This window comes from Sinohyriopsis cumingii, chromosome 7 (assembly GCF_028554795.1).
Source record: "Sinohyriopsis cumingii isolate HCF-2022 chromosome 7, ASM2855479v2, whole genome shotgun sequence".
In the NCBI taxonomy this organism is placed as follows: Eukaryota; Metazoa; Mollusca; class Bivalvia; order Unionida; family Unionidae; genus Sinohyriopsis; species Sinohyriopsis cumingii.
In genome coordinates, this window is record NC_142967.1 from 35,893,465 (window position 1) to 35,921,263 (window position 27,799).

The 27,799-nt window shown below is 34.6% G+C and overlaps 1 protein-coding gene across 9 annotated transcripts in view; it reads left to right on the forward strand.

The window, feature by feature from the left end:
• The window catches only part of LOC149795016 (myoferlin-like), a 220,311-nt gene that overhangs the window by 113,436 nt on the left and 79,076 nt on the right, over positions 1 to 27,799 (forward strand). For 4 of the 9 annotated variants that reach the window (XM_089964682.1, XM_089964681.1, XM_089964683.1 and 1 more), the window contains exons 22-32: positions 692 to 844; positions 2,744 to 2,761; positions 5,543 to 5,683; positions 6,837 to 6,920; positions 10,781 to 10,860; positions 12,193 to 12,307; positions 13,933 to 14,035; positions 14,728 to 14,858; positions 21,467 to 21,634; positions 22,700 to 22,741; positions 24,371 to 24,434. In XM_089964682.1, coding sequence (XP_089820808.1) covers positions 692 to 844; positions 2,744 to 2,761; positions 5,543 to 5,683; positions 6,837 to 6,920; positions 10,781 to 10,860; positions 12,193 to 12,307; positions 13,933 to 14,035; positions 14,728 to 14,858; positions 21,467 to 21,634; positions 22,700 to 22,741; positions 24,371 to 24,434 — 1,099 coding nt within the window. The remainder of the gene's footprint in view (positions 1 to 691; positions 845 to 2,743; positions 2,762 to 5,542; positions 5,684 to 6,836; positions 6,921 to 10,780; positions 10,861 to 12,192; positions 12,308 to 13,932; positions 14,036 to 14,727; positions 14,859 to 21,466; positions 21,635 to 22,699; positions 22,742 to 24,370; positions 24,435 to 27,799) is intronic. The other 5 variants (XM_089964684.1, XM_089964689.1, XM_089964687.1 and 2 more) reach the window with 3 other exon arrangements.

Genomic DNA, 27,799 nt, shown 5'->3' on the forward strand with positions numbered 1-27,799 from the left:
TGCATTTATTGTATGCATTGTGAATACAGATGTGACAGTTATTCTGATTGTAGTGGAATCATTTATATTTTTAACTGCAAATCACACCTTGATCACTTTTGTCAGATTTTGATTCTTATGTCAGATGTCACCATGTCAAAAAATGCTTGAAGATGGTTTGTACTTGTCTTGATTTTGGGGTAAAAGTGTGAAAGATCAAGATCATTGTGTTTAAAAAAACATTGGTTTTGCAGAAGAACTTTTGTTCTAATGTAAGTTCTCTGTCCAAACTTTGTTGATGGCTTTCACATAGGGTAATAAAGAAACCTATAGATTCTGCTGTTTAAAGATCAGCAGTCGTAGTTGTGGTAAATTGAATAAGAAAATAATGGGTTCTGCTAATTCAGTTTAATTCAGGATTACATATCTTGACCAAAAGCTGAGGTCACTGACAACCTGTTGGTCAGTAATATCAAGTTATCTGTGCTATTCTAGTACCTTCATAGGGACTGTTTAATGCAGCAGGCAGATACTGTGTCATTCAGGGTGCACTTGTTTCAGGCTAATAATACTATTTTCCTCTGACAGGGACTTACACATCTGTAAATAGCATTGATGCGAGCCAGACACATTTTTATCTTGCTTTGTAAAGTGGACACATTTCTAGTTTAAAAGACTAATCAGGTTATAAATCATATGGTACAAATTTCAGCCCCAGAACAGTATGCCAGATGTGATAATATGGATGTTGAGTGGAGAGAAGAGAATTGCTTACTATAGAATCCCAGCCAATGAAGTTCTGTACTCCAGGAACCCCAACTACATTGGTAGACAGTGTGGTAGGGTGCAGTCCCTACTGCTGAAGGTATGTGTAACAAGATAACCAGGTTGGATTTTGTATATATAACTGAACACTTTTGATTTTGATACAGATACAATGTTTATTGATAAATAACTCAAATGAAGAAAGAATTATGATTAATGCTTGCATGTATAAGATCCAAATATTAGACAAAATTAACACAATCCACACAAATCTAATAATGTAATATAAATGTGAATACAAGTAAATGACCTTACACAGTACAAAGACAAGGGATAATGATTCAATGTAATTTCACATGATGCACAAAAGGATGTGTTTTACTCATATAGTAAAAGTACATCATTTTTACTGCTTGAGTAAAACACGTCATTCTTTTTGTCATGTGAAATTATCATGAATCATTTTTACTATTTGAGTAAAACACATCATTTTTTGCATCGTGTGAAATTACATTGACTCATTCACATACTAAAATAATTTAACAAAGTGCAGTTTACTCTGGTAGAGATCAGTGGTTTTTGCTTTTGACATGTAAAAACAGTTATGGTTGAAGCTGTTCAGACATCAAACTTTTTACACAAGGTACAGTATGACCCACTATAATTTGATGGTTAGGGTCCATAGAACCTGACCCTGTTATGTACTGAACCATGTTATAACCAACCAAGTCATTTAGCTGAAGAAAATGATGCATATAACTCCGAAATTGCCATGTGTGTGTGTCTCTTTGGAGAAACGAACAAATGCACCATTTGGTATTACAGCAGCAACATCAAATAATCATAGAACATAGACTGAGACTGAAAGTTCTTTTTGTTTGCTTAGTATGTATAGAAGGATCAGTGCTTCAGAGGTAATTGGTTTTCTTTGAAAGTTAAGCAAAACTATTTTTTCTGGGTACATTTAAAAAGAAAAGGAAGAACTAGCTGTTGTTTGGTTGATTGTAGGCATTCCTGTTCCTGACTTTGAAGGTTGGTTGATTGTTGCTACTCTGGTAGGAAATTACTATGCGAGTATATCAGGGCATTAAGTACTCTGGTCAGATGTCAGCATAAGTGCATTATCATGTGACAATGCACTATTAAAATGGTTGGTAAATATGAACAAAGGATTTGTTTATCTAACAATAGATAGATTCCAGTGCATTTTATATCCATGTTTGCAGCTTCCATTCCGGGTGCCTTGATTTTCTTCAATTCAAACCAAAGATTTTATATGAGTTTAAACAGCCAACAGTGTTGTCACAAAAAAGAATTTCCAAATAGTATATTTTGTTGCCAGTAAGGATAAACAATTGCAGTTTGCAACATTAGAAGCCCATCACAATTCCTGAATAAACTTTTACATTGTTTTGTGTACTTTTAAGAAACAAATATTTTTCATGTACGAGAAAAACACATGTATATGAAATTTCAGGGGTCATGACATGATTGTCTTTTATTAGAATTTGTATGCGATCTCTTCCCTAAAATGTTTATAAACTTTTTACAGGTTTTCTTTTTTAGTTTTAAGCAGATTTTTTTTTTTTCATGTATGAGAAAAATACATGTATATGAAAATTAGTTAGCCATGCCATGGTCATGTTATGGAGCAGGCTTTGACCAATCAAACACTGTTTCAAATGTTATGTAATTCATGTCATTAAAGTATAGAGATTAATAAGTAATTCATCATTACCATTTGTAAACATAAGAGAAAAGTTTAGTATCATAGATATGGTTCATAATGGAGAAGCAAGATGGAAAGTCAAATGTGCCGAGTCTGCATATATAAACTGATAAAAACATTCAGAATTATGGAAGCTATCAATTTACTGACTTCTTGTGTACATTTTCTAATATAGGTAATGAATATATTATAAATGTAATATGTATCTTTTTGTATCAAATGTATATTTCTTGTTATTTAATGAAAAATATTCTTCAAATAACTTTTCAGCCCCTGAAGAAATTCCAGGTTTATATTATATTTTCTAAAAGACTGCAGGGTCTAGACTAGGACACATGATTGCTGAGTTTGCACTCAAAGCCCTACATTTATGTTTTCATTAAATCTGTCCAATGTTTTGAATCCCACCTTTTTGTCATATGAAAGGGGGAATTTACCTCTGACATTTTCTTATCTAGAATAGACCCTGGATTCCTGATATTTTTTTCTTCGATTTTTATCAGTTAGCATGTGTGTGACATAACTCGAATCAGGTTTCAGTAAATTCATTGAGCATGTGTAAAGCAAATTTATTTTGATGTTCAGACATTAAATACATTAAATACTGGCAGCATATACCCCTCTCCATGTTTGTGTTGTGACAAGGATATCATGTTTGTGTTGTGCCAGTAATATCAGTGTGGAGTAGGGCAAGTAATGCATGTCAGTCTTAGAGCACATGGTGGTAATATCCTGTTCCCCTTTCATTGTTTGTGTTATGATGATGACTTTGTTATACAATGGGACTATTTGTGCAGTGTTAGCATGTCACATAGAATTTTACCTGAAATTGTACTTGGAAAATTGAATATATGATATATAATAAGGTAGTGATCATGTTTATTACCCACATATATAAAGTCTGATTCTTTTATTTGACATTTTGAGTATACTGGTAAAGATTATCTTTTTTTTTATCCAAACATTTTGCATGTATGAATATTTTCTAAACTCTCCAGCATTTTGTTGCTTGTGTTCAACTAAATACAATGGAAATTATATACTTTGTGACATGTTCAAGTAAATGCATTGGAAATTGTATAATTTGTGATGTGTTCAAGTAAATACAGAGGGAATTATATAGTTTGTGAAATGTGTTAAAGTAAATACAATGGAAATTATATAGTTTGTGGCATGTGTTCAAGTACATTCAGTTGAAATAATAGATTGTGGGTTGAATTTGATGTTGTACCGTTCATGCTTAAATTATTTAACTGGTTGATTGTATACATCTCTATTAGTACTATACCCATACAAAAAGGTTACTGGCATCTATATTTCACTTTTTAATGACTTTTGTTCATTTATTGTATTTAACCCATGAATGCATAGGTTACTGGCATGATCCATGCATACTGTCCTTTATAGAATCATGAATCTTGGAGAGGCATCTTGATGAGTACTACTTCCTCATTTAAGTAGTAGGTCTATATTGGCAATATTTTTTGCTTCACTGACTTGTGTCCTTCTTTTACTACAACATCCTTGAAACAATAAGAGGTTCATTGTGACCTATATATATAATCTTTTATTGCCTTTCATTTAGGTTTTGCATTTTGCTCATTACTACAAGTTTTCAGTATATTATATGCATAGTAATCAATCTAGAGGCATGAAACTTGGTGAGCAGGTGCATCTTGATGAGTTCTACATTTATTTTGCTGGAAGGTGTCTGACTATATTTCACGATTTGTGACTTTCTTAGAATTGTGTGTTAAATCAATTTTTAGGTGCTGTTTATGTTCCAATCATGAAACTTGATAATTGGATGTATCTCTGTTACTACTTCACCTTTAAAGTAAAGATAATTTCACTGTGACGTACATTTTATACTTCAGTGACATGAGTTAAGTATTTTTGTTCATGATTACATTGATTCAGCCATGCTGGACTGTATGCATCGAAGCCAACTAAGAAGGCCCTTTCTAACCATTGCAGTTGGAAGTTGGAATAAATATGTTCATTCATTGATTCATTGGTATAATTTCCATATTAATAACTTGGATTATGTTAGCAAGGTAACTGTGTATTGTACATATCAGTGAGTATGTTGATTTGGTGAGTGGACTGCATGCTGCATGCTTTTCATGGGAGGCCTCATCTGTAGTTGCTAATCAAGGTAATTATTGATGCATGAACTATGCATTGCTGGTTGTCACTCAGAGGTTACTCATAGTCTGTGAGTTTCACCTAGGGGAATCTTAGTTTCAGGGGTGGACAATGATAATAGAATTTAAACAGATTTTAAAGTCAATGAATAAAAAAGAAAATGAATACTTTTAGCTCTACTTTGATATATTAAGAAAGAATGTTCTTATTTGTTCTTTTATGTCTTTTATGCCCTGTTGCAGTAGGTAGGTGGGTGTGTATGTGGGTGGTTTTGCTATATGTCAGCTATGAAAAGTTCAGATTTCAAATTTTAAATGATCAAATGCTCAGATGTAATGATATAAGATTGCAAAAAAGAATATTGAGTTGCAGGGTATAATTACTGTAGTCGGAACTTATTTTCTTAATGATCATATTTAGATGTTAAATATATAATCTTTGATTACATCCAGGTTGACTATTTGTTACTGATTATAAATGGGTAATGATTCAGTATTAAACCTACAAAAATATTGAATAATGTCCAGCTTTTTCTCGCCATAGCTTGCAAAAGCTGGACATTGTTCAAATAGTTTAATAAATTCAGCATTAAATCAATACTTACTTGAGATCATCTATTTTTATTTTTGTGCTCATTTCTTATGAAATGTTATAAAACTTGTACAACTACTGTGAATTCGTTTTATTTTCTTGGGAATCAATTTTCTTGACTTTGTAAAAAATGACCTGTTATTTGTTTTACCTAAATTAGTAAAATGGACATTGGCCCAATTGTTTCCACAGAAGTGCCAGTATTCATTTGGTTTTTAAATCTGTGGTCACTAGCAATTATGAAATCCATGAAAACTGGTATTCCACAAAAATTTTAAGAAATTATTCTACTCAGTCAGCTCTTGTAAGATTCTTGATATCTTGGTGCAGAATCCAGGTGAGAAGGCTGACAAGGAGCACTGGAAAGTGCCTGCACTGCTGCGGCTCAAACTCTGGTTGGGTTTGCAGAATGATGAGAATGAGTGGCACCGTATGCAGTCTGAGGGAGAGCTGGCTGTATTTGCAGAGACGGTAGGTACACTATTACAAAAGTTGTATTAAGGTGATATGTATGTGGGGTTAAATGCAGCCATGGCAGTGTAGTACCAAGCAAGTTTTGACATCCCCCAAAACAGTACCAAAATAATGGCAAAGGGGTAAAAGTCTTGAAACCATTTTTAAAAAGTTCACGAGCTTCTTTGTGTGAATATCATTATGGGGTCAGTTGCTTCTTATGTCATTCAGCTTGGTATATCAGACTAGTTCTAAATCTCTGTGCCAGTACAGGGATGGATAAACTTATTGTCAGATAAAGACGATTCATTTTATGAAATGGTTGTAGGAAATTGTGTGTGTGTGATTTGGATTTTTAATGTCACTTTAACAATTTTTCAGTCATATTGCTATAATGTCTGCATTATGGCAGTTTTTAGTGATGTCTAGCACTGAGGCATCATGCCACAGACATGTAGCACCATGTCCCACCCAGTCACATTATCCTGACACCAGGCCAACCAGTCCTAATACTGACCTATTAATGCTGAGCAGCAAGCAAGGCAGCGGCTAGTACCATTTTTTTAATAAGTCTTTGGTATGACTTGGTTGGTGTTTGAACCTGTGACCTCCTGCATCTGAGACTCTAATAACTTAGGCCACCAGAGCAGTCAGGAAAATAGTAAAAGTGTTTGTCAAATAAATCAAGTTAAACACGACTAGACTATCTCCAACTACACCTAATTTGCAATGTAATTAATAATGATATCAGTATTATTTGATTTTTTGTATATCTGTGAAATAGAAATGTTTGCATGTAAATGGATGTGTCTTTGTAGTTGTTTAACTGTTTTTAATCTGACATGTAAAAAATTGCGTATAATAATGAAAGTGAAAGTTTATATAATGAGTAGATCTTGTCATAGTAATTAAAACTACACATTTTCCTGTCAGGCCGAAGTCTTCCAATAGTCTTAATTTTTCAGATTATATGTACATATATTGTTTTTGTCAAAGTTGAACATGTCTTATCCCTTTCACATTAATCAAGTTTCAACAACAACAAAAAATTGGTCAGTTATTTTAAAAGATATTTAATTGAAGCTTACATTGTTGAAAATATTCTCAGGAAATTCATATTTATTTTGATATTGTGATAGTCATTATATGATTGCTTTTTGTATTACTTCAGTATGAGAACCAGATCAGTATACTTGGGAACTGGACCACCAAGGGACCACTTACTCGCCCCAAATGGTCAGACAGTCAGGGAAAGGTAATTTGCACAAAGGGGCTTAACTCTTTACATTTAGATAAGATTTACTTGCCCATTTATCTTGTATGTTTTTGTTGTCATAAACCCAGGATAAAGTACACATTTTATTTACCTGCTATATGTTATGATTTTGTATTTCTGTCTGTACATTTATCTGCTCCTGTTCAATTTCTGCATAATAACTGCACCAGCTACAATAACCAGACTTCTGTGAATGACTTACACTTACGGATAAGGAAGAAGCAAAAAGGGCAAAGGTCAAGGTTACTAACTGAAAGAAGGAAATGGTTTCAGTGCAGAAAAGTTCTTGTACACCAAGGTTTGCAGAAGACTTGCATGTTGGGTAAGAAAAATTTGTTGAGTTTGGTGTTAAAAGGTCGAATGTCAATGACTGGAAGAAGTTTCTGCATAATAATTGTAGCTCTAGACATATACCTGGACCACATGGTGGCCCTTCAAATTCATACTGTTTATGCATTACATATACCTCATATTTGTGCATAACAAATTATCATGCAGTTCTAAATTTAATTCTCTAGGGAGTTTCCCAACTGACCCTTCTAATGATTCCATTATGTTGCAGATATCATGGGCTTTTTATTCCCTTGGCTGTATGTCTGGCTTAAAATACCATATATTGGCAAGCAAGTTCATACTCTTCTTACTTTTTGCCCACATTTTACTCATGTTATTCCTTCATCATAATTGTGACAGTATACTTAGCATAGGTGTATTTGACAGGATCCTTGTGCACTTTGTTGTATAGCAGTATTGTCTTACCTCTTTTTTAATATTTTTCCTTGCATTGCTGAGTATAGTTTTGTGTAATTCAAGCAGAAAAAATTATGTGTAAATGTGACTGGTGACTTCTAAAGGTCATCATTACCTTTCCAGTTAGGATGGCACTATTGTGAGTAATAGTCGCTGTACTGTAAAACTGAGTCGAGATGTTAGACCTTCCACCTGCATTTGAAACTTGTACATTTCCAGCTTGGAGAGCACCATTCTAAACATTAGTCACTTGACTTACAGAATGGGATCTGTGATTTAATCATGTAGATACATTATATGCCATAATCCAATCATCAGACTTCTCACTGTGTTGTCAATGTCATTTGCATCTCAGTCCCTTATATTATATGCCCTTACTTTGCCCTTACTTTTATAACAGCAGGCAGCCTTCATTACAGTCACAGTGTTCTGTGGTCTTTTTGTTCCCATCACTTCCTTTAGGCCATTGTTAGTTCTGTGTATTCACAGTTTCACTTTCTTACCCCTTGCATTATAGCTTCTTAAAGGTCTAAAACCATTAATGCCCACATGCTTATACCCACTTCCCATGGCACATGTATTAAGTACCAGTAGGTATCATAATACCAATCCTGTGTCAGACTTTTGGAGTTTCAGTTATCAGTGTCCCTCATCTTGGCTATTTCAGGTTCAACATATGGGTATCAGATACTCTTCGCAATGCTACAAACTCCGTAGTCTTTCTTTCTGAGCTGTTCTTATAGGCAGATTCAGTGCTTGACAATTTTATACATACAACTAACTTTAATTGAATGTATGTCTTGTGTAATGTTTACGTTCTAATTTTTTTTTATATGTGGTTTGCAGCAGATACAATGCATCGTTCTTTGCCTGCTTCATGACCCTTCTTGTGTCTCTCCCCAAACATGTCATTGTCAGCAAGTAAATGTTGTAGCTTGTAAACAGTTGATGCATTGTTTTGTTTACATTCATACCAAAAATTTGTCATTCCTTTTTATTCACCCAGAAATCTAATTTCCATGCTCTGTTGCATCTTCAACCTTATACCATTGTGTCAAGTCCACATGGTTCTCCCAGGCATCCTTAATTTATGTTTAACAACCCAGTCTTTGCTGGGCTTCTTCAGTTTCTGCTGTTGAAGAAACATTACTCAGGAATTAATGATAACATTATGTCAGGGAGTTTCACAGTTCAGCTGTCACTATATGTGCAGTCCTATCATGCCCATTCAGTAAGTGCTGAATCACTCACTGACAGAATGAACCAAAAGATTCATCAGTAGCAGCAGTCTGTCTGTTAAGGCAGTGTACAGTTTATAAAAAAAGTGTTAACTGGATCTGGCTTTTGTTTTGTATAAATTATTAATATTGGCTAATTTGTATATTTAAGTCCTGTGGTATTCAGTTGGTGGTATTAGCTCATCATTATTCCTATATTTTTTAAAATATTTGTTGTTGCCTTCATGGCACTCATAGGGCACATTAGAAGGATCTCAGAAAATAAAGAGAGAAGATTGTTTTGTTTAAAACTGATCAAATTGAACACACCTCAAGTTGGCTAACATAATAACATGTGCTCATTACAAAAGAAGTATACCAGGATCCACGTCATTTTCTTACTGATTTTAATTAGGACATTGATGGTGATCATGGATAGAAAACATAAAGAGATGCTTCAGCAAAAACACAGATGCATTCATTTCCAAAGTTAATGTACAGCGAAGAAAAAAAAGTGTTGTAAAGTGTATAGTGTAAGTTCTAGAGTGGATTGATCATACTCAGTTATGAAGAATTCATATTCCTATAAAGATAACTGAAGACCGGTCTGAGTAGTAATTATATGTATTTGAATTATCTTGAGTAAGTGAACACCTGTTTTGACCCAGTTGGTACACTTGGGCTCCACTTTTCCATTCCTGGAATGAACACTGACATACATGTTACTTAATTGTAAGTTTGCATGTATGTACGCACCATTTATATAGATAAAGATATGGGGATATATAGAAATAGACAACAGTAAGAGCACACATATCTTTGTTTGTTAAAAACTTTTAAAATTATCCCCTCCTAGGCACATGTATGACAATCCCATTATATCCTGCTTTAGGGAAGTGATTGGCTACACTCATCTAGAACATAAGATTTTCTTGGAACTTAATACCATGCATGCCTGGTGTCTTGTTGCCACTTTATTAATTGAATCAGTCTTGGAATTGGAGTTTACTTCAACAATATTCAGTCTGACCATTTTGGGAAAGAGGATGTATATCCAACTTGCCAGGGACATTTTTTTTATCGCATCATCACTGTTCACTCATTATGGTCTATATCCTCCCAAATCTGTCAGTGGAGAGTGATGTTCCTTTTACATAACAAGTCACAAAGATGATATGTATCCTTCATTGGAGAGTGGTGTTCCTTGTATACATATGATGGGGACATTCTTTATCAATTTGTCAGTATGTACTTATTAAAATGAGCTACATTCTGTCACTAGGGAGTGATGTTCCTCATGACAGAAATGATGTTGGTATGTGGTGTTCCTTGTATAGAACACATCACAGAAATGTGGTGGGCCATCATTTAGAACATATAGGCATGAGGTGGTATTATGCCACTTGCATATAGGTCACACATACCTTACTTATGCACACCTCCTGAAGGGTGAACCTCACCTGAATGCATAACTTGCCAGTATGAACTGACTGGAACACCTTGTTGAGTATCAACTTCCACCTTACATGATATATTTTTCATATATGGACTCAGTTAAGAAGTTTACCAGACAGAAATATTGTGTTATTTAAAATAATGCAGTTTATAATAAAAATTTTGACTCTGTAATTTAAGTTTTTATTAACATTTTGTTCTTTTATATTTTATTTTACATGTACCTTTTAAAGAATTTAAAATCATTACTTTGAATAAATAATTGCAGTGAAGTAAAAAGAGATAAGCCATAATTCTTAGTATGGTAAATGTGTTAGTTAAGATGGATTCACTGGATGTGGCTGGGTTTCCATTTCATTTGGATTTGCATTGCTCAGAAGAGGAGGACATTATTCTCATGTTGTGTTCTTATTGTAGGTCAAGCTTGTAAAGGATGGTTTTATTCCACCAGAAGGCTGGAGATGGGATGGAGATTGGTACATCAGCCCTGAGCTCAGGTTAGTCACAAAGGTTGATGTCTTTTGTTGAAAAAATTCATTTTTTATCTATGTCTTCCATATGGTTGAAATAATATCAGTAAACTAATTCAAAGAGTCTATAGGGAAGTAAACAGATTATTTGTTATCTATGTGTATTTGGGTCTTCACAGCCATTGCCTTAGAAATGACACATAAAACTCCTGAACTACTGAAATGGAAGGTAGTGTTAGTGTCAGTTGACAATTTACAGTTACCACTACTATTGCTAATAAGTTTTCATTTAATGGTTATTTTACTGCTACAAACCTTGAACTATAATGGCATATAAGATTCCATTGCAAGATGTGATAAAAACCATGACAACTCCTAGATTGGACCTCAGTCCATCACAGGTTAACACCCTGTCGGATGCAGGTTATAGATTTACAGCTGGATTACTACCTGGAGGAAGAAAGTCAATTGCCTTGCATAAGGTACAGCAACTGTTTAAGGCAGAACTCAAGACCTTCTCATCCTGATCTATAGTTCTTATTGCTAAGGCGAAATGCCTGTTGATGTCTCTTATAAATGCCAGTATAGTTGGAACAGATAATTTTAGAATCACGAATAGTAAATATTTTAAAGAGACCATATTAAGTTTTGTCAAAGGTAGTTATGTGTCATATCTGTTCGCAACCAAAAGTGTATACAACATGCCTGTTTGCATTGAAAGGACTTGTTTCATTGTTATATATGTACTGTATCTTTGTACTGTGATTAGTTTTGATATGGGATTATTCTTTAGGATGAAATGTTGTTTAATTTATTAATTTTTATACTTCAAAATTCAGTTTGGTGGAGATAATTTTGTTTTATATTGAATGTACTTCAACTAGATGTTATGTACTGTATCTTTGTGGTGTAATTAGTTTTGATACGGGATTATTCTTGAGGCTAAAATATTGTTTAATTTGTTGATTTTTTTACTTTAAAGTTCAGTTGGGGGAGATAATCTTACATTTAACATCTTTCAAATTCAGTTGAAGAGTTGTTCCAGCATACTCATTATCTGCTTCAAGTGTTGAAAATAGAGCCAAAAATATGGAAAAGAAATCTTTCAGTAACTTTGATTATGAGAGGAGATTGTTTGGTAATTCTTTTTTTGTAAAAGGGAGCTGTGGTTTATGGACTTGATAGCTAGAATTATTGGGTTTCAGTTTTTTGTGTCTCTGGGCAAGAAACATTCAGGTGTTGATATGCTGTTAAACACCAAACAAACAAACAAATACTTGTTTTAAATTTTGGTCATAAAGAAAAAGTTATGTTGTTAACGAATGGTCATTTGAGAGCAAATCACCTTTTTTCTTCTAGTATGTTGTACGATGTTGATGCTGGACATAAAACCTTCATGGATGATGTATACGAGTGTCAGATGCGTATTCCAGGCACCAACTGGATGGCTTCAACTAAGCCTTGGGCTGACGTTGTAAGTATTAGGAAATAATGAATGTAGCTCCAGTAATAGGTTTTAATGCATGTTTTGCAACTTTGTGAAATCAAACAACTTTGAAAGTTATTGTTCATTAAAGTCCTGAAGCAAATTCAGTAGCTCTGTAATATTCACATTGTCTGTCAGTCATCAGTTCACTTTTTGCCAACAAGACATCTATCTCATTTTTATCATAAAATGTAATTTGGTATGCAAGCTGACAAATGGATATGTGCCTGACATTCTTTTTGAGGAGGGCAGGTCAAATGTTGTCTAAAATTTAACAAAGTTATGTATTTTCCACCATTTTCTGTGGATGGGGCCTTTAGTGTTACCCATTTTCTTATGTAATGTATGTTCATGAGTTTTGTTTCCACTCAAAACCTTTGAAGGACTTCAGGGATTGAAAGTAATGTCATGTCTTGGATTGGCATTTAAAACCGTTGTTCCTTTTTTATTTCCACCTTTTTATGTTAAAATTAAAATTATTAAAATTTGATTAACATGTTAAAATTTGATTAAAATTGTTAAAATTTGTTTAAAATTGTTAAAATTTGATTATGTTCTCGCCCATTGTTTGACTTTGTTCTGTCTGCTCTTGCATCAACAGTTTTGTTTACATGTAATAAGCAAGTTCTTCTCTTAAGGTTGTACGGCACAAATTGTAGTTAACTGGGAATTTTGCCAAAAGCTATAGTTTGTTTTAGCATTAGGTACCTTGTTTCAAAATAGCATAGGACTTGATGATTGAAATCAAAATAAGTGTAGCCAAATATCATGAAGACCCAGTCAGGTTTGTTGTGTTGTTATGTCCCCTTTTTGAGGTAGGGTTTTGCCTTGGCATTGTGAACAAAGTTTTTTTTCTCAGTTAAAGTATTGGCCATGGCATTTGTGTTGTCTGGATTTGTTGCTGCTTACAATTAATTTTGGATTGTCATGTTGGCAGTTTTTGTAACCAGCATACAGCATAAATTAGAAATCACCTCACTGTATGTAGTGATAATTTATGAAGACTAAAAGGCTAAGAGACCATTTTTGCTTCATGGTAACAAGCCATCACACTGACTTGTGTTGAAAATTACTCTGCTTTTATGCTGTTTGCTTTTGTCATCTTGATAATTATCATCCAATGTAATAATAGCCAGTAATTGTGAAAGTGACAAAACCTGACACCAAGGAACACATAGCAGTAAGGATAATTGGATTACTTGCTAGTTTGTATGGATTGAAAGTTATGTACTTCTTTGTCATGTTGGAACAGATGTCATTATATTGAGTTAACAAACAAACAAATATTTGTGAGATTTCTGTATGTAAACTTCATTATGCATCCACTCCTGAGGGGTAAATTTGATAGTTTTTGCACTAATCTGGCTACTGTCCATGTTAGAGGGTTGGTGGTCCAAGAGGGGATACTTTTCGACCTGTCGATGCCAAGCACTTCTGTTCTGGCTGTATAAAAGTGTAGGGCCAATGGTTGGGGTGTGTGGGGTCATTCAAGAGGTGGACCATTTTTCACAGTTTATGTTAATTATTTTGATCCTGCCTAATGCATCATATTCTCTTATGCTCAGAGCTGATACTTTCATCATATGACTAGAGAAGTCTTACTTCCATTCTAGAAAGGTGACCCTATGCCCTCTAAGGCAGAAATCCCTCTCCCCGAGTGCTGGAAATGGGAGGATGAGTGGCAGATAGACCGCAACAGAGCTGTAGATGAGGAAGGTAAAACCCACTGGATAGGACTCCTTTCAAAGCCACCAGCTTTTGGAAATGCATTTTACTTGTCCTTAAAAGTTATTTTTACATTGGAAATGGGACTTATTTATGATTTTAAAAAAATTCTGAGCATAATTTATAGTACATGCACAGCATTGATTCTCTAATTATGTCCTTGTCTTTTAATTAATTAATTGTCTTTTAAATTCAGAGATAAGAAGCTCTGTAGAGTTTTTGTGAGTTTGGTTTTGGTGGGAAATACATAATTTAGGAGGGTCATAACATCCCATACATGGAGCCAAAAGACATTGAAACTAATATTAAATATTATCCCCTTTTGTAGTAAATTTTCTCCAAACAACTCACTTCATTTGAAATGTGGCAAGTAATATGTGAAATTATGTTTTGATGAGACTGGAGGCTTTATATACTATTGACCATACATGCCTGTTTCATGAGGTTTTGATGATGTCCAGATTTTTTAAAATATTAGATTCAGTACAGTTCACCGAAAAAGCCTCTACATTTTCTCTGCATCAATGATAGTTAATGCTGTTAATGTGTGTTGCTGGTCTGGAGGATTTTTTATTACATTGAAGTCAGGATAAAGTGGTTAATAGCATTTTAGCACGTTGGAAATTCCCATTCACCCCATTTAAAATCCTTGTAAATAGTAATATACAATGGAATATTTACAGGATGGGAGTATTGTATTGAGGCCACCATGGGAGGCTATGGAGCTGTGGAAAGAACGTACCATCTTTGTCGCCGTCGTCGCTGGGTCAGAACACGGAACCTGGTTGAAGATCAGAGAGCCAAGAAACAGAAGGTATACTTAGCAGTGCTATTTCTTGTTCCAGATATGCTTGACTACTGAAGTGAATAACAAATACCTAGTATCATAACAGAAGGGTTAATTTACCAAATCTGCATTTTGTTTTGAATTTCATTTGTGTTCCATTTGCGTTCTGTTTGCATTCCATTCACATTTGCATTTAATTAAAGTTTTTATTTATATTTAATGTTTTGTGTCACTGTGCATTCTATTTGCATTTCGCTAGTAAAATTACCTAATTTAGGGTGAGTAAGTAAAAAAAGAATGATTTTTTTTTTAAATTATAAAATTTTTCACCTGTGGTATAGTCACTTTTTCAGTTATGCTTAGTATTGAAAAATGAAAGCAATATCATTATTTTTCTTTACATTATACATGCATCTTCTAACCAGTGGACTAAATCTATGTTAGCTTTTTCAGTCCAAGGTGGATCAGTTTTTCTGTTGGACCAATAGCAAAGTAAAGTTAGCATATACTAGTTTGAAATCTACTTTGCATGAAATACACAATGTTGACTTGGGACCTTAGCTATTCACCTGCAGTCACTTATGCTATGATCTCCAAGCATTCTTGAATTTGTTGTAATATTTCTAAGCTGGTGTTTTTATTTGTTGTGGCAGAAAGCATATATTGGAGCATTTTGACAGGAAATGACAACAGATTAGAGCTGCTGTTAAATATCCCTTAAAGAACATCTTGAAAAGCACAATAACAATTAAGACAAAAAATTTAAAATACATCATGTCAATGTTTCTGCCAAAAGTAATTTGTGGTTGGTTTCTACTTTTTTGTCTCATCTTCATCAAAGGTCAGCTGAATTTTAAGATTCATAAGTAATTATGGGCCACCTTTTGATCCCATAATTACTTATAACAGTTCAATAAATATCTTGCCTTTGGGCCTGAACTCTCAGAATTGCAACAGAATGGTAATCAGCTTGCAGCTTTTTATTTACTGCTCTGGTGACCTAGTGGTTAGAGTATCCACCTTGGATGCAGGAGATTGCGGGGTTTGAACCCCAGCCGAGTCATACCAAAGACTTATAAAAATGATACTAACAGCTCCCTTGCTAGGCGCTCAGCATTAGTGTTAGAACTGGTCAGCCTGGTGTCAGGATAATGTGACTGGGTGGGACATCATGCTACATATCTGCGACATGATAACCCAGTGCTAGACATCACTGTAAACTTCCTCACTGCAGACATCATAGTGATATGACTGAAACATTGTTAAAGCTACTTTCAGAATCCAAATCACACACACACACATACACACACATCTTTTTATTTTTATGTTGGTTTTAATCAGATTACTCAGTTTGCATTATTGCACAGGTTGTTGCACTTATGAAACAGCTCCAGTTCCCAGTAAACTAGTTTGTGTATTGTGTGGATAGAATAAAAAAAATATATTGTTAAATAAAATAAAAAAAGTCAAACAATTTTCAAGAGTGGTAGATTATAAATGTATGTGTGGTAGATGGCTTTTAAGCACATCATTTTCCAACTGTCAGAAGAATCCTAGAATTCCCAGTACCAGCACCACCCAATTTTCTGTTAAAATGCTGTGGTCTTAAACTTAAAAAAAGAGAAACCAACAAGTTTAGTAAAGTTTAACAAATAATTTATTTGTTAAAGTACAAAGTGAAAATTAAAAATGAACTTACAGTATTATGAATTAAGTCCCAGATGATCATAAACATATTATGAATTAAGTCCCAGATGATCATAAACGTTCAGTCACAAGTCCAAGGTATAGTATTCTGAATGAATTCCAGTATTGAATGTGCTGATGTGTCATTAGCCTTGACTGTGTTACTGTGTCAACAGTCTTGATGTATCACAATGATATAATTCAGAATGTCCTTGAATTAATTTACTATAATCCCAAAATAATGATTTAGTCCAAAAATCAAGTCAGTGATGACTTTGTAATTCCAATGAATAATTTAAATAAATCCTCTCAAATTATAACTGAACACAACTAAAAGATTGATATCAAGATAGGAATAGGAACAAATAAACTGCTTACGTCTTCCTTCTTATATACATCCTCATGGCTCTATCTCACAATAAATTCCTATATGAACTATGTTGCAATACGTCTCCACTTGATCTATGTCACAATACAGCTCTGCCTGACCAAAACCTATTTTGCATTAACTCAATCATCCCTATGGAAAATTACTGATGCTGCAAAGTGGCTCTTCTTTTAGAACCTTGTAAGGACATAATCATGCTGGGTCTAGAACTAAGACCAAATTAAACAACCTCATTATTGCTTACAAATGATCATTATCTTAAAATACAATCTACCCTCATGGAGAAAAGTTAAACACACACTATAGATATAGACAATATTACCTCTTTACATTTGGCAGGGTGGCAACGTAGTCTTCCTTTTATTCAATTCCTAGTACAGGGCAGTGGTTCACAACTTTTTCAAGTATGAGGACCCCCTCTTAACTTAAAGAAATTTTGCAAAACTCAAACATGCTAATAGTTGTACTTTTAGGGCTGCAAAGCTATGTGCATTTGTGTACTCCTTGGGTTAACTCCACAGCCCATAGTATAGGAAGAACTGATGTAGGGCATTGCAGGGGATATTGCTATCTCAGTATCAGTCTGTTTCTGGAGCACAAGTCTCAAGTTTTTCAAGATATTTCAATAATAATAATAATAATGAGGACTTTGTATAGCGCCTAATCTTTAGAAGCTCTAAGCACTTCACAACATTAGACAACACCTATAAGATAAGAAACAATAATATTATTACAAAATCAAACAATGTGAAATTAGAAAAACATTAAAAAATAAAACACATGCTGAGAATATTTCAGGTAGGAAACATAATTAGGTTTTTAAGTTTGTTCTTGCTGTCGAAATAAGTGAGTTTTGAGAGCCCTCTTGAATGTGATCACTGTGTCTTTGTGTCTAAGTTCAGTGGGCAATTCATTCCACGTTGCTGGGCCCTGGTATGCAAAAGAACGCTGTCCATATGACTTTGTTTTTATAGTGGGAATAATGAGTATATGATTGTCAGAAGAGGAGCGTAAGTATCTTGCTGGTGTGTACACATGGGTGAGGTCAGATAGGTATGTTGGACTAGAGTCCGACAGTGAATTTTGTGTTTGATTCTGGATCAAATGGATAGCCATTGTAGGGTACAGAGCAGCGGGGAGGTGTACTCTGATCGTGGTACTCTAAGTATGATCCGAGCAGCTGTGTTTTGAACTTTTTGAAGTTTCTGGATTAGATATTGAGATGAACCAGACAGAATTGAGTTACAATAGTCCAGTCTTGAAAGTACTAATGAACACACAAGTGTTTTAGTGGCATCAACTGAAAGATATTTGCGAATTGAGCTGATGCGTCTCAGCTCAAGATATGCAGCCTTGCATATGTTCATGACATGTTGGTGCAATGTGAGAGTACTGTCCAAAGTAACACTTAGGTTTTGTACTGATTGTGTGAATTTAATGTTGGCGTTGCTGATATTTATTGTTTGAGGTGAATGAGAAAGTCTTTGTGTTGTGATCAGAATGGCCTCAGTTTTATCATCATTCATCTGCAGCTTGTTACAAGTCATCCATGATTTCACATCGGAAATGCACCTCTCTACACCTTGGATGGTAACATCAACTTCAGTTGGGTGGTTAGATTTGTATATTTGGGTGTCATCAGTGTACAATTGGTGAGACACTGGATGATGATCTATCACACTTGAGAGGGACTGAGTGTACAGAATGAAGAGAACAGGTTCAAGAACAGACCCCTGTGGAACACCACAACATAGATCAACTGGGCTGGAGTGTATTCCATTTGCAGATACAATTTGTGTCCTGTTGACCAAGTAGGACTTGAACCACAGTAAGGCTGTATCATGAATGCCAGATACATGCTGGAGATGGTGAAGTAATATATCATGGTCTATTGTGTCAAATGCTGCAGACAAATCATGGAGGGTGAGGACTGTAATCTTTCCGCTATCCAATGCAGAGAGAATGTCATTAACTACTTTTAGAAGAGTAGTTTCAGTACTGTGGGAAGGGCGATATGCAGATTGTACATTGTTAAAAAGACTGTTTGAATTTAGATGAGATGCAAGCTGGGATAGAACAACCTTTTCTAAGATTTTTGAAATGAATGGGAGATTAGAAACTGGGCGGTAGTTTTTTAAATCGTTATGGTCTAGTGTTGGTTTCTTCAGCAGAGGCTTTACAATGGCAGTTTTGAAAAATGATGGGAATTCCCCAGATGAGAGAGAGGTATTAATAACATCAGTTAGTGAAGGCAATACTGGATCTAAGCACTCAAGCAGCAGTGATGTTGGAATTGGATCAAGTTCACATGACTTTGGTGCACTCTTCATCAGGATTGTACGTACGAAATCCATTGAGACAGGTTCAAATGCTGCTAATAGTTGCCGCTCAAATTCTGTATCCCAACTGTATGGTGACGACGAGTCAATTGAAATTGTGGTGTCGAGCTTATCTCTAATGGTTTGTACTTTGTCACGGAAGAAATTTGCAAACATGTCCGGAAGGTTGACTGGAGAGAAGGTAGTTGGAAGTGGTGTTGATTTGTTCCTTGACATTAGCTTGTTAGTAATCTTGAAGAGTGCTTTGCAGCTGGAACTTTCCATGATCTTAGTAGTGTAGTGGGCTGATTTCACTGCATGGACTATATTTGTGACATTCTTCTTAGCGACTTCATAGATTTGCTTATGAATAGTGAGTCTGGTGGAAAGACAGAGCCTCTCAGCTTTACGGCGGTCTCTTTTGACAGTGCGAAGCTGGTCCCTAACACTGCTATACCATGGAGAACACTTTTGAATTGATACTCTGCACTTGGTAGCTGGGGCATGTTTGTCAAGCAATGAATGCAGGCAGTTATCGAGTTGTTCTGCGGTAGGAGGTAAGCAAGTTGTTAGGTTAGCTTGGATGTCGTGCATACGGAGGTTTCTCTTAGTAGCAGATAAAGGTGGAGGGTTAGGGACTGATATGTCAAGATGGCATACAATGCAGAGGTGATCTGATGCAAGGTCATGGGATACCAGGGAGGACCGTAGAATGTTATCATCAGTCGATGAAGAATCCAGTCTAAAATGTGACCATATTTATGGGTGGGTTGGTTAACTGACTGTTTGAGGTTGAAAACATTAATGGAATCTATGAGTTTTGATGTATTTGAGTTTCCGGGACAGTCAAAGTGAAAGCTGAAATCTCCAAGAATAATCAGGTTGCCACCTATCAAATTTCCATAGTCCAGGAGATTCGGAAACTGCTCCAAAAAGAGAGAGTCAGCCAGCTTGTTTTTTCTCCTAGGAGGAGGGCGGTATAGGCAGAAAAAATGGACTGACCTTTGCTCCAGTGTGAGTGTGGTTTGGACTAGTTCAAACGATGTGTGGTCAAAATTGAATGTTGTGGTGTAGTTAAGACGTTTTATCATGGAGTTCTTTGTGATGACAGCAATTCCACCTCCGCGAGAATTATGGGGGAACGACTTGATGGAGTAACCAGTGAGTGTTACATCTGCACACTTGGGCTCATTGCCTGATGTTTTTAGCCATGTTTCTTTCAAGAAAAATATGTCAACATTTTCATCGTTGGTAAAATTAACTATTTCTGTGCGCTTTTCTGGTGGTCCTACTGACTGGGCATTGAATAATGCAATGCGCAGAGGTATTTCTTGGATAGTTGACACAAAGGGTGACAAATTAATTGGGATTTGAATTAGGTTATCTAAATTAACGGTCAAATTTTTTTAAATGGTTGTGCCAAAATAAGGGAGATAACTGGAATTCTTCCTGTTCTGTGCCGGCCAGCTATGAAACAACACTTTCTTTTTTCGCTTGGTACACATGTTAAGCAAATTGCATAGAGAGGTTCAAGGTATTTGTATGTTACTATGGAAAGAAAGTGTTGCTTAGGTAGTATAAAAACTGAAACATTGCTGAATGATAAAGTAGTTTCTGTACGAGTCTTTACATAAGTAGGGTATCAGGGAGGGACTTATGTCTTCTCTAGATTGCTCAGGATACAAACTTTACATGCCTATTAAATTTAAGTAAACACCAAAGTATATCTGTTTTAAAAAGACCTGAGTACATATCTAAAAGTTGTGAGTCAAACTAAATATGGCTTTTATATCTTGTTTGATGTAATAAGTCATGCTTAACACTGGGTGATTTCAAAATTACACAAGGAAAGCTTGTGAAATCATGCCCTTCATGTACAATTTCATGTATATTTTCCAAGTTTTTCAGTGTTTCAAAGTGTACAAAGAGATCATTTAGTCAATTGTATAATTTAATTAAAAGAGAATTTCTTGTGGAAATGCTGTATAGCACTTGTGCTGTTTGGATCTTTAAGCATCAGCTGTTCCCTGTATTAGAATTTTGTTTCTATTTAAGTCATTTATCACAGACAAGTATATCTAGTTAATAAAATAAAGTGAACAACAACACTCGTAATAATATACAGGACTATAAGCTTTTCAAAGTTACTGGAACTACTGGTAAGTAGAAGTTTTTGGTTCTAACAGTGTATTAGTGCTGTGATGAAAAGTGTCACTAATTACATTAATTTGTATGCCACTTAGGAGAAAACCATGCAGGCTGCAACTGAGGGATGGGAGTATGCACCCCTATTCAACATGAAGTTTCATGCCATTGAGCGAAAAATGGACATGGTCCGCAGACGGCGTTGGCACAGAAAAATGGTTGCCACAGAACCAGGCAAGCCATGTTTCTTTGCTCTGAAAGCTGCTGTAAGTATTAATTAATTAAATTGTATAAACTGTTGATAACCAACTGTACATTCACTGTTTTCATTGGGGTAGTGGGGTACCAGTTTTGATGTATTTGTGGTTGCTAAAACCATGAATTTAAGGACAAGTGGACAGTTATCCTTTTGTGGAAACAGTGTGATCCTTTACCTGGTTAATGAATTTAAAAATCCAAATAACAATTATCCTTCTGTGGAAACAAGTAGTTTCTTTCCCCAGTTAATGAATTTAAGTATCCTCAGAATGCAATTTTCCACTAAACCATATAATTTATGCCCATGAAAACATGTGAACTCGTAGAAGTTTCATAATCTGTACTGATGTTTATCCCTTAATAATTTTAAATGGTAGTGAATAACACTTGCTTAATATGAAGGTCTCCATGTGTAAGCTTCTATATTAACAGCATATTGTTTATGTATGAAGTGTGCTTTTAAGTTTGGCAGATATTTATTTTGTTTCCAACTAATGTAACAGTAACCTTTTTTTATCTTTCCTGCATTAACAGATTTTAATATATGCATCACTTTTCAGATGTCATAGACATTATATTAATTATTTAAAATGTTAAGATTTTGTGTTTGTAGATAACTGTTTGTGTCCTTGTGAAAGGCAGTAGCTGCAACAACAGTCAAAAACATCATAGTTCTGATTCGTTGCGTCATTTCATTGGCATGATGAATAATGTGTTATGTTGCCAACCAACACCAGTCTACAGCATATACATCTGACTCATAATACTTGTTCCTTACAAAAGTTAGTGCTGTGGGAAATCTTTGTGTGACAAAGACATATTTTGAAAGCATTTTTTGAACTAGCCACTTACTTTGTGAGACAGATCACAGAGTACAGAAAGATAATAATGGTAACTTTTTCAAAAATGGAAGCAGATTTCAAATTGCTGATATATAGTTCAAGCATACATAATAGAACTGTTTGGTTGGGTTTTGCATGCCAAAGCTTTGGACATCTTAATACACCTGTCCATCATTTTTAGTGACTGATTTTTAAAAAAACTGAAAGTGGTGATAATATTCAATTCAACAGGTAACTGGAGTGAGAAAGAGCATCTCAATATTCAGTCAACCAGTCAGTATAGTTTTCAGCATGAAATTTATGTCGTATGCATCAGAGCAATCATTAAACTTTGTATTTTATTGCTGATGACATCTTTATTTTCTTTCAAATAATATTTATATATTTGATGACGTGTACAAACATTGTACTTAAATCTTGAACTCTTTCACTTCTTTAAATTGATTTTAGAAAAAGGGATACATTTTTTTTATTATTGAAGAAATATAGATTATTGAATGATAAGTTTGATAGCTGAAACCATTTGTAACAGTACTGTTCTATTCATACAGACTGGAATATTGAAAAAAGAAAAAGCAAAGGCATGTTTCCTGTAATCTCTTTGATCTTATGGGTCTGTTATGTTGCCACTGTGAAACTTCATGGCATTTGACAATGATTATCATCTTGCCCTTTTGGCAAGTTTTAGCTAGTTTAACTTGTGTCCTTTACAACTGTTTGTATGTGTTCCACAGCATGTGCATGTTTTGCATGTATGTCAGCATGTATGTATTTTGTGCATGTATGCCAGCATGTATGTTTTTTGCATGTATACCAGCATGTATATATTTTGTGCATGGAAACCAGCATGTATTTTGGAAACCAGCATGTATTTGTTTTGTTTGGAATGGATAAATTTAAACTGTAATACTTAAAGATATATATAACATGAAGCTATAAAGAGGCATCAATTTGAGCTCAGTAGTTCGTGAAAATTGCTAAAACCTATTTTCCATCCATTATTTCATTGCCTATTTTCTCTCCATTGAGATGAACCAAATTCAAATTAAATCTAAAGTTTCATGTTTTGATTTTTATAATCTGTGGAACAGTAATGTCACTGTGACCTACATTTCATTTATTAATGATTTATTTCCAATACTCTTGCCTGTTATTTTATTTGTTATATACATTATCTTGTTGAATTAGAGATTGAGGATTAAATTTATATCCTTATATCTGATGCTCTTGCCAGTATTGTCTTGAGACCTGACACTTATGCATGCATTATAGGAGCAAAACCACTGCTTCAAAAGTAGGTTTCATTTACCTTATTTGACACCCCCTTGCATCTAGGTCAGCATGCTAGAATTTCTGCATGAAAACATTAGCAAAGGATTCTTTCATTTTTTTCCTTAGTCACATATTTGTAAGGTTGTTGTCATGACAGTTTAATTTCCTTTTTAGCTTTAAGTAGAGTCCAAGTGCAAACTGCACAGTCTCAGATCTGCCATTGCATAATGCACTGGTAGATCTGGGTCTATAAAGTTTGTCAGGAGTAATCAATAGAACAAACATATAGGCACATTACATGATCAGTATCTTTGTTGTTTGTAATTGGATTCAACTTCTAAATAAGTATATTTGGTAGATTAAATAATTACTTTGTTTAATTTAACAGAAATATGGCCCCTTTTTTGACTTAGAGGTATTCCCATTGCATCTTTAATCATAGTATATTTGCAGGGGCATCTATGCCCTATAGACATATGTTTAGCTTGAACGTTGTTAATTTGATTTCTGGAAATACAGGTGTTATAATCCACACTAATCATTCAGAGTTGTTGACAAAGTAAATTTTTTTCAGGTGCTACATTTGTTACATTGTTTATGTAAATAAAAATATTTGTACATATCATGCAGGATGGGGATGAGAAAGAATATGATGCAGCCCTTGCTGCTCCCAGGATGTTCCTGACCTTCCAAAGTGAGTAATGTTTAGTGCCTTGCTAATATTGTACAAAATAATGTGAGACAAGATAGGGTAACTCCAGGTGATTTGGATAAAGGAACTTTTTTGTACACAGTTGCTGATTTACTGCAAGATTCATATTTTTTCATGGGCTGCAGTAATTTTGTTTTTTTTGGAAGTGTGCAAAATTAAAATGTTATTAAAAAGTGCAAGACACTAAGTCACTCTGCAGAAATATGACCTCAGAACCAGCTACTATTACTGAAGTCCAAATGTATCTGCTTGATGGTTTTATTGCTCCAAACATGGGCTACATTTTCTGGCATATATTTCATAACCAAAGATCCATGGATGTGTGATTCGTAGAACCTAATTGTACAGTAGCTTATTTTCATTACAACTCATTTTGCATAACTTCACTTCCTTAGTCAGCTATTTGTATTTTCCCATATGAATGTTGTCGACAGTTTTATAAAACTTTTGGCATTAATTACTAGTTTATGGCGAAAAAAATTGTCTTATAGAGATTCTACGAGTGGGATGACAATAATTAAATGACATAAACATAAATAATTAACTCCATGAGTCACATTTCTATGGGTCCTTGGTTATAAAACAAAGGCTGACAACTGCCATACTCTATGTAGGACAGCCTTATTTGGACTTCTAAATTGGCAAATGTTGTTAGATGACAACTGTGAGACAGGTAACCTAGGGGACTCTATCCTCTTTGGAAACAACAAGTCCACACCCCTATTCCATACAATTAATTTCTGATGAAAATGTCAGAACCATGATTGTTAAATATGCACAACTCTCCCTAACACAAATTTGCAACACTTTATCTGATAGACTATTTAAAATAAGATAAATGGGAATTCCAAGGGTCACCAAAACATTAACTTTTATTGGTATATCTTGGATCTCTATGTAAGGCTATGGAAATACAGTTTTAATCAAGTTGTAAGGAGGACACAAATACAAGTAGCTAGAGAAGCATTGACAGAAGACCACAGTATGAAGGACAACATTACATGTAGTGTCAAGAAGCAATGACAGAAGACCACAGTATGCAGGACAACATTACATGTAGTGTCAAGAAGCATTGACAGAAGACCACAGTATGCAGGACAACATTACATGTAGTGTCAAGAAGCATTGACAGAAGACCACAGTATGCAGGACAACATTACATGTAGTTGTGTCAAGAAGCATTGACAGAAGAACACAGTATGCAGGACAACATTACATGTAGTGTCAAGAAGCATTGACAGAAGACTACAGTATGCAGGACAACATTACATGTAGTGTCAAGAAGTATTGACAGAAGACCACAGTATGCAGGACAACATTACATGTAGTGTCAAGAAGCATTGACAGAAGACCACAGTATGCAGGACAACATTACATGTAGTTGTGTCAAGAAGCATTGACAGAAGACCACATATACAAATTTATGGAGGACACAGATACATGTAGTTAAATTTAGAAACATTGATGGAGCACATTACAGATTTATGGAGGCTGCAGATGTAGTTGCCTTAAGAAGCATTGACAGAAGACCACATTACAAATATATGGAGGACACAGATACATGAAGTTATAAAAGCAATGACAGAAGACCACAGTTGCAGATTTGTGAAGGACACAGATATTGGTAGTAATGCCGAGAACCATTGACAGAATACCAGATTACAAATTTAAGGAGGACCCAAATACATGTAGTTAGAGAAGTACTGACAGAAAACCACATTTCAGATTTATGGAGGACAGACACATGTAGTGAGAGAAGCACTGACAGAAAAACACATTTCAGATTTATGAAGGACATATACATGAAGCTGCACTGAGAACATTGACTGAACATATTCATAGATTTATGGAGGATTCAGATGTAGTTACACTGAGAAACACTGACATAACACATTCACAGATTTATGCAGGACATAGATACATGCAGTTACACTGAAAAGCATTGACAGAAGACCGAATTCATGCATCTATGGAGGACATAGATGCATGTAGTTACACTGAGAAACATTGACAGAAGACCGAATTCATGCATCTGTGGAGGACGTAGATGCATGTAGTTACATTGAGAAACATTGACAGAACACATTCAGATTTATGCAGGACATAAATAAATGTAGTTAAACTGAGAGACATTGACAGAACACATTCTCAGATTTGTAGAGGACACAGATGCATGTAGTTAATTTTGAAAAGCATTGACAGAAGACCCATATTTGCTTAGAATGAAGGATATATGTCTCCTGTGTGGACCATATCAAGGTATGTGACATCTATTCCCCCCACTCTCATCTATTTTCTGTTTTGTAAGTACATACAAACTTTTTCCTTTAAAAACATTAAAAAGAATTTGATGACATGGGCTGCCTTGATTATTGATAGCAGTTTGGAGTGTGTGAATTTCTTGTACATATTTACATATCAAGTTAATACTACATGAAATATTGTATGCTGTGAATGAATTTATTTGTGTGGGTATCACATTTCATGTTAAAAACTACACATTTTTGGGTATTTTAATTTCATTTATTTGCTTTAAACATCTCTAAAATATTCTGACATTCATTTGCACATTTTTGTGACCAAACATGTTTAATTCCTATTGCAGTAATTAAGTTGAATAATTCAATAATTTATTGTTAACATCTAACATATATGCAGATATCTTGATAAAAGATAATGCTGATGTCCTTTATTTAAGTTAAAAAGCTTGATTCCACTGTTGTAATCATTAGTAATGTTTTTCAGTATTCTTAAAAACATTCTTTCAAACATTAGGTTCTAAACAAGGATTAGGTGCTACAACAAAGCCAATGACAGTAAACCTTTTTCCTCAAAATGATCTATGCCAGTTATAAAGGATTGTCAAAGCTGAGCTTTAAATTTTTTTTAAAATTTGCATTTTTTTTGGCATTGACCTTTCTCAGATCTTTGACTTTCATTGGGTTGCATACAGTTTCAGTGATTATTCATTATTGTAAATTGATATTTACCTTTGGGAAATAAAGAAGGACACAAACTTTGAATAAATTTGCACAATCAGAGTGATCATGTTCATAAAATTGTTGCATTTGACTTGAATCATTATCAGTCAGTTTCAGTGTTCATCATCATTCATACAGGTATCATGGTATCATATTTCTTAGCACTTTAGATAGCTTTGGCATTAAAATGAAGAAACAGGTCATGTCTTAACCCTCGCATATTGTGAGAGTAGTGGCGGTTTGCATATCATGGAATAATAGAGATGGGGGTTAGTGTTGGCTTAGTTTACATTTATTGTGACTTTAAATTCATGGAGGTTTAGCTTACCAATGTGAACCATGAAAATATTTACCCCATGAATTCAG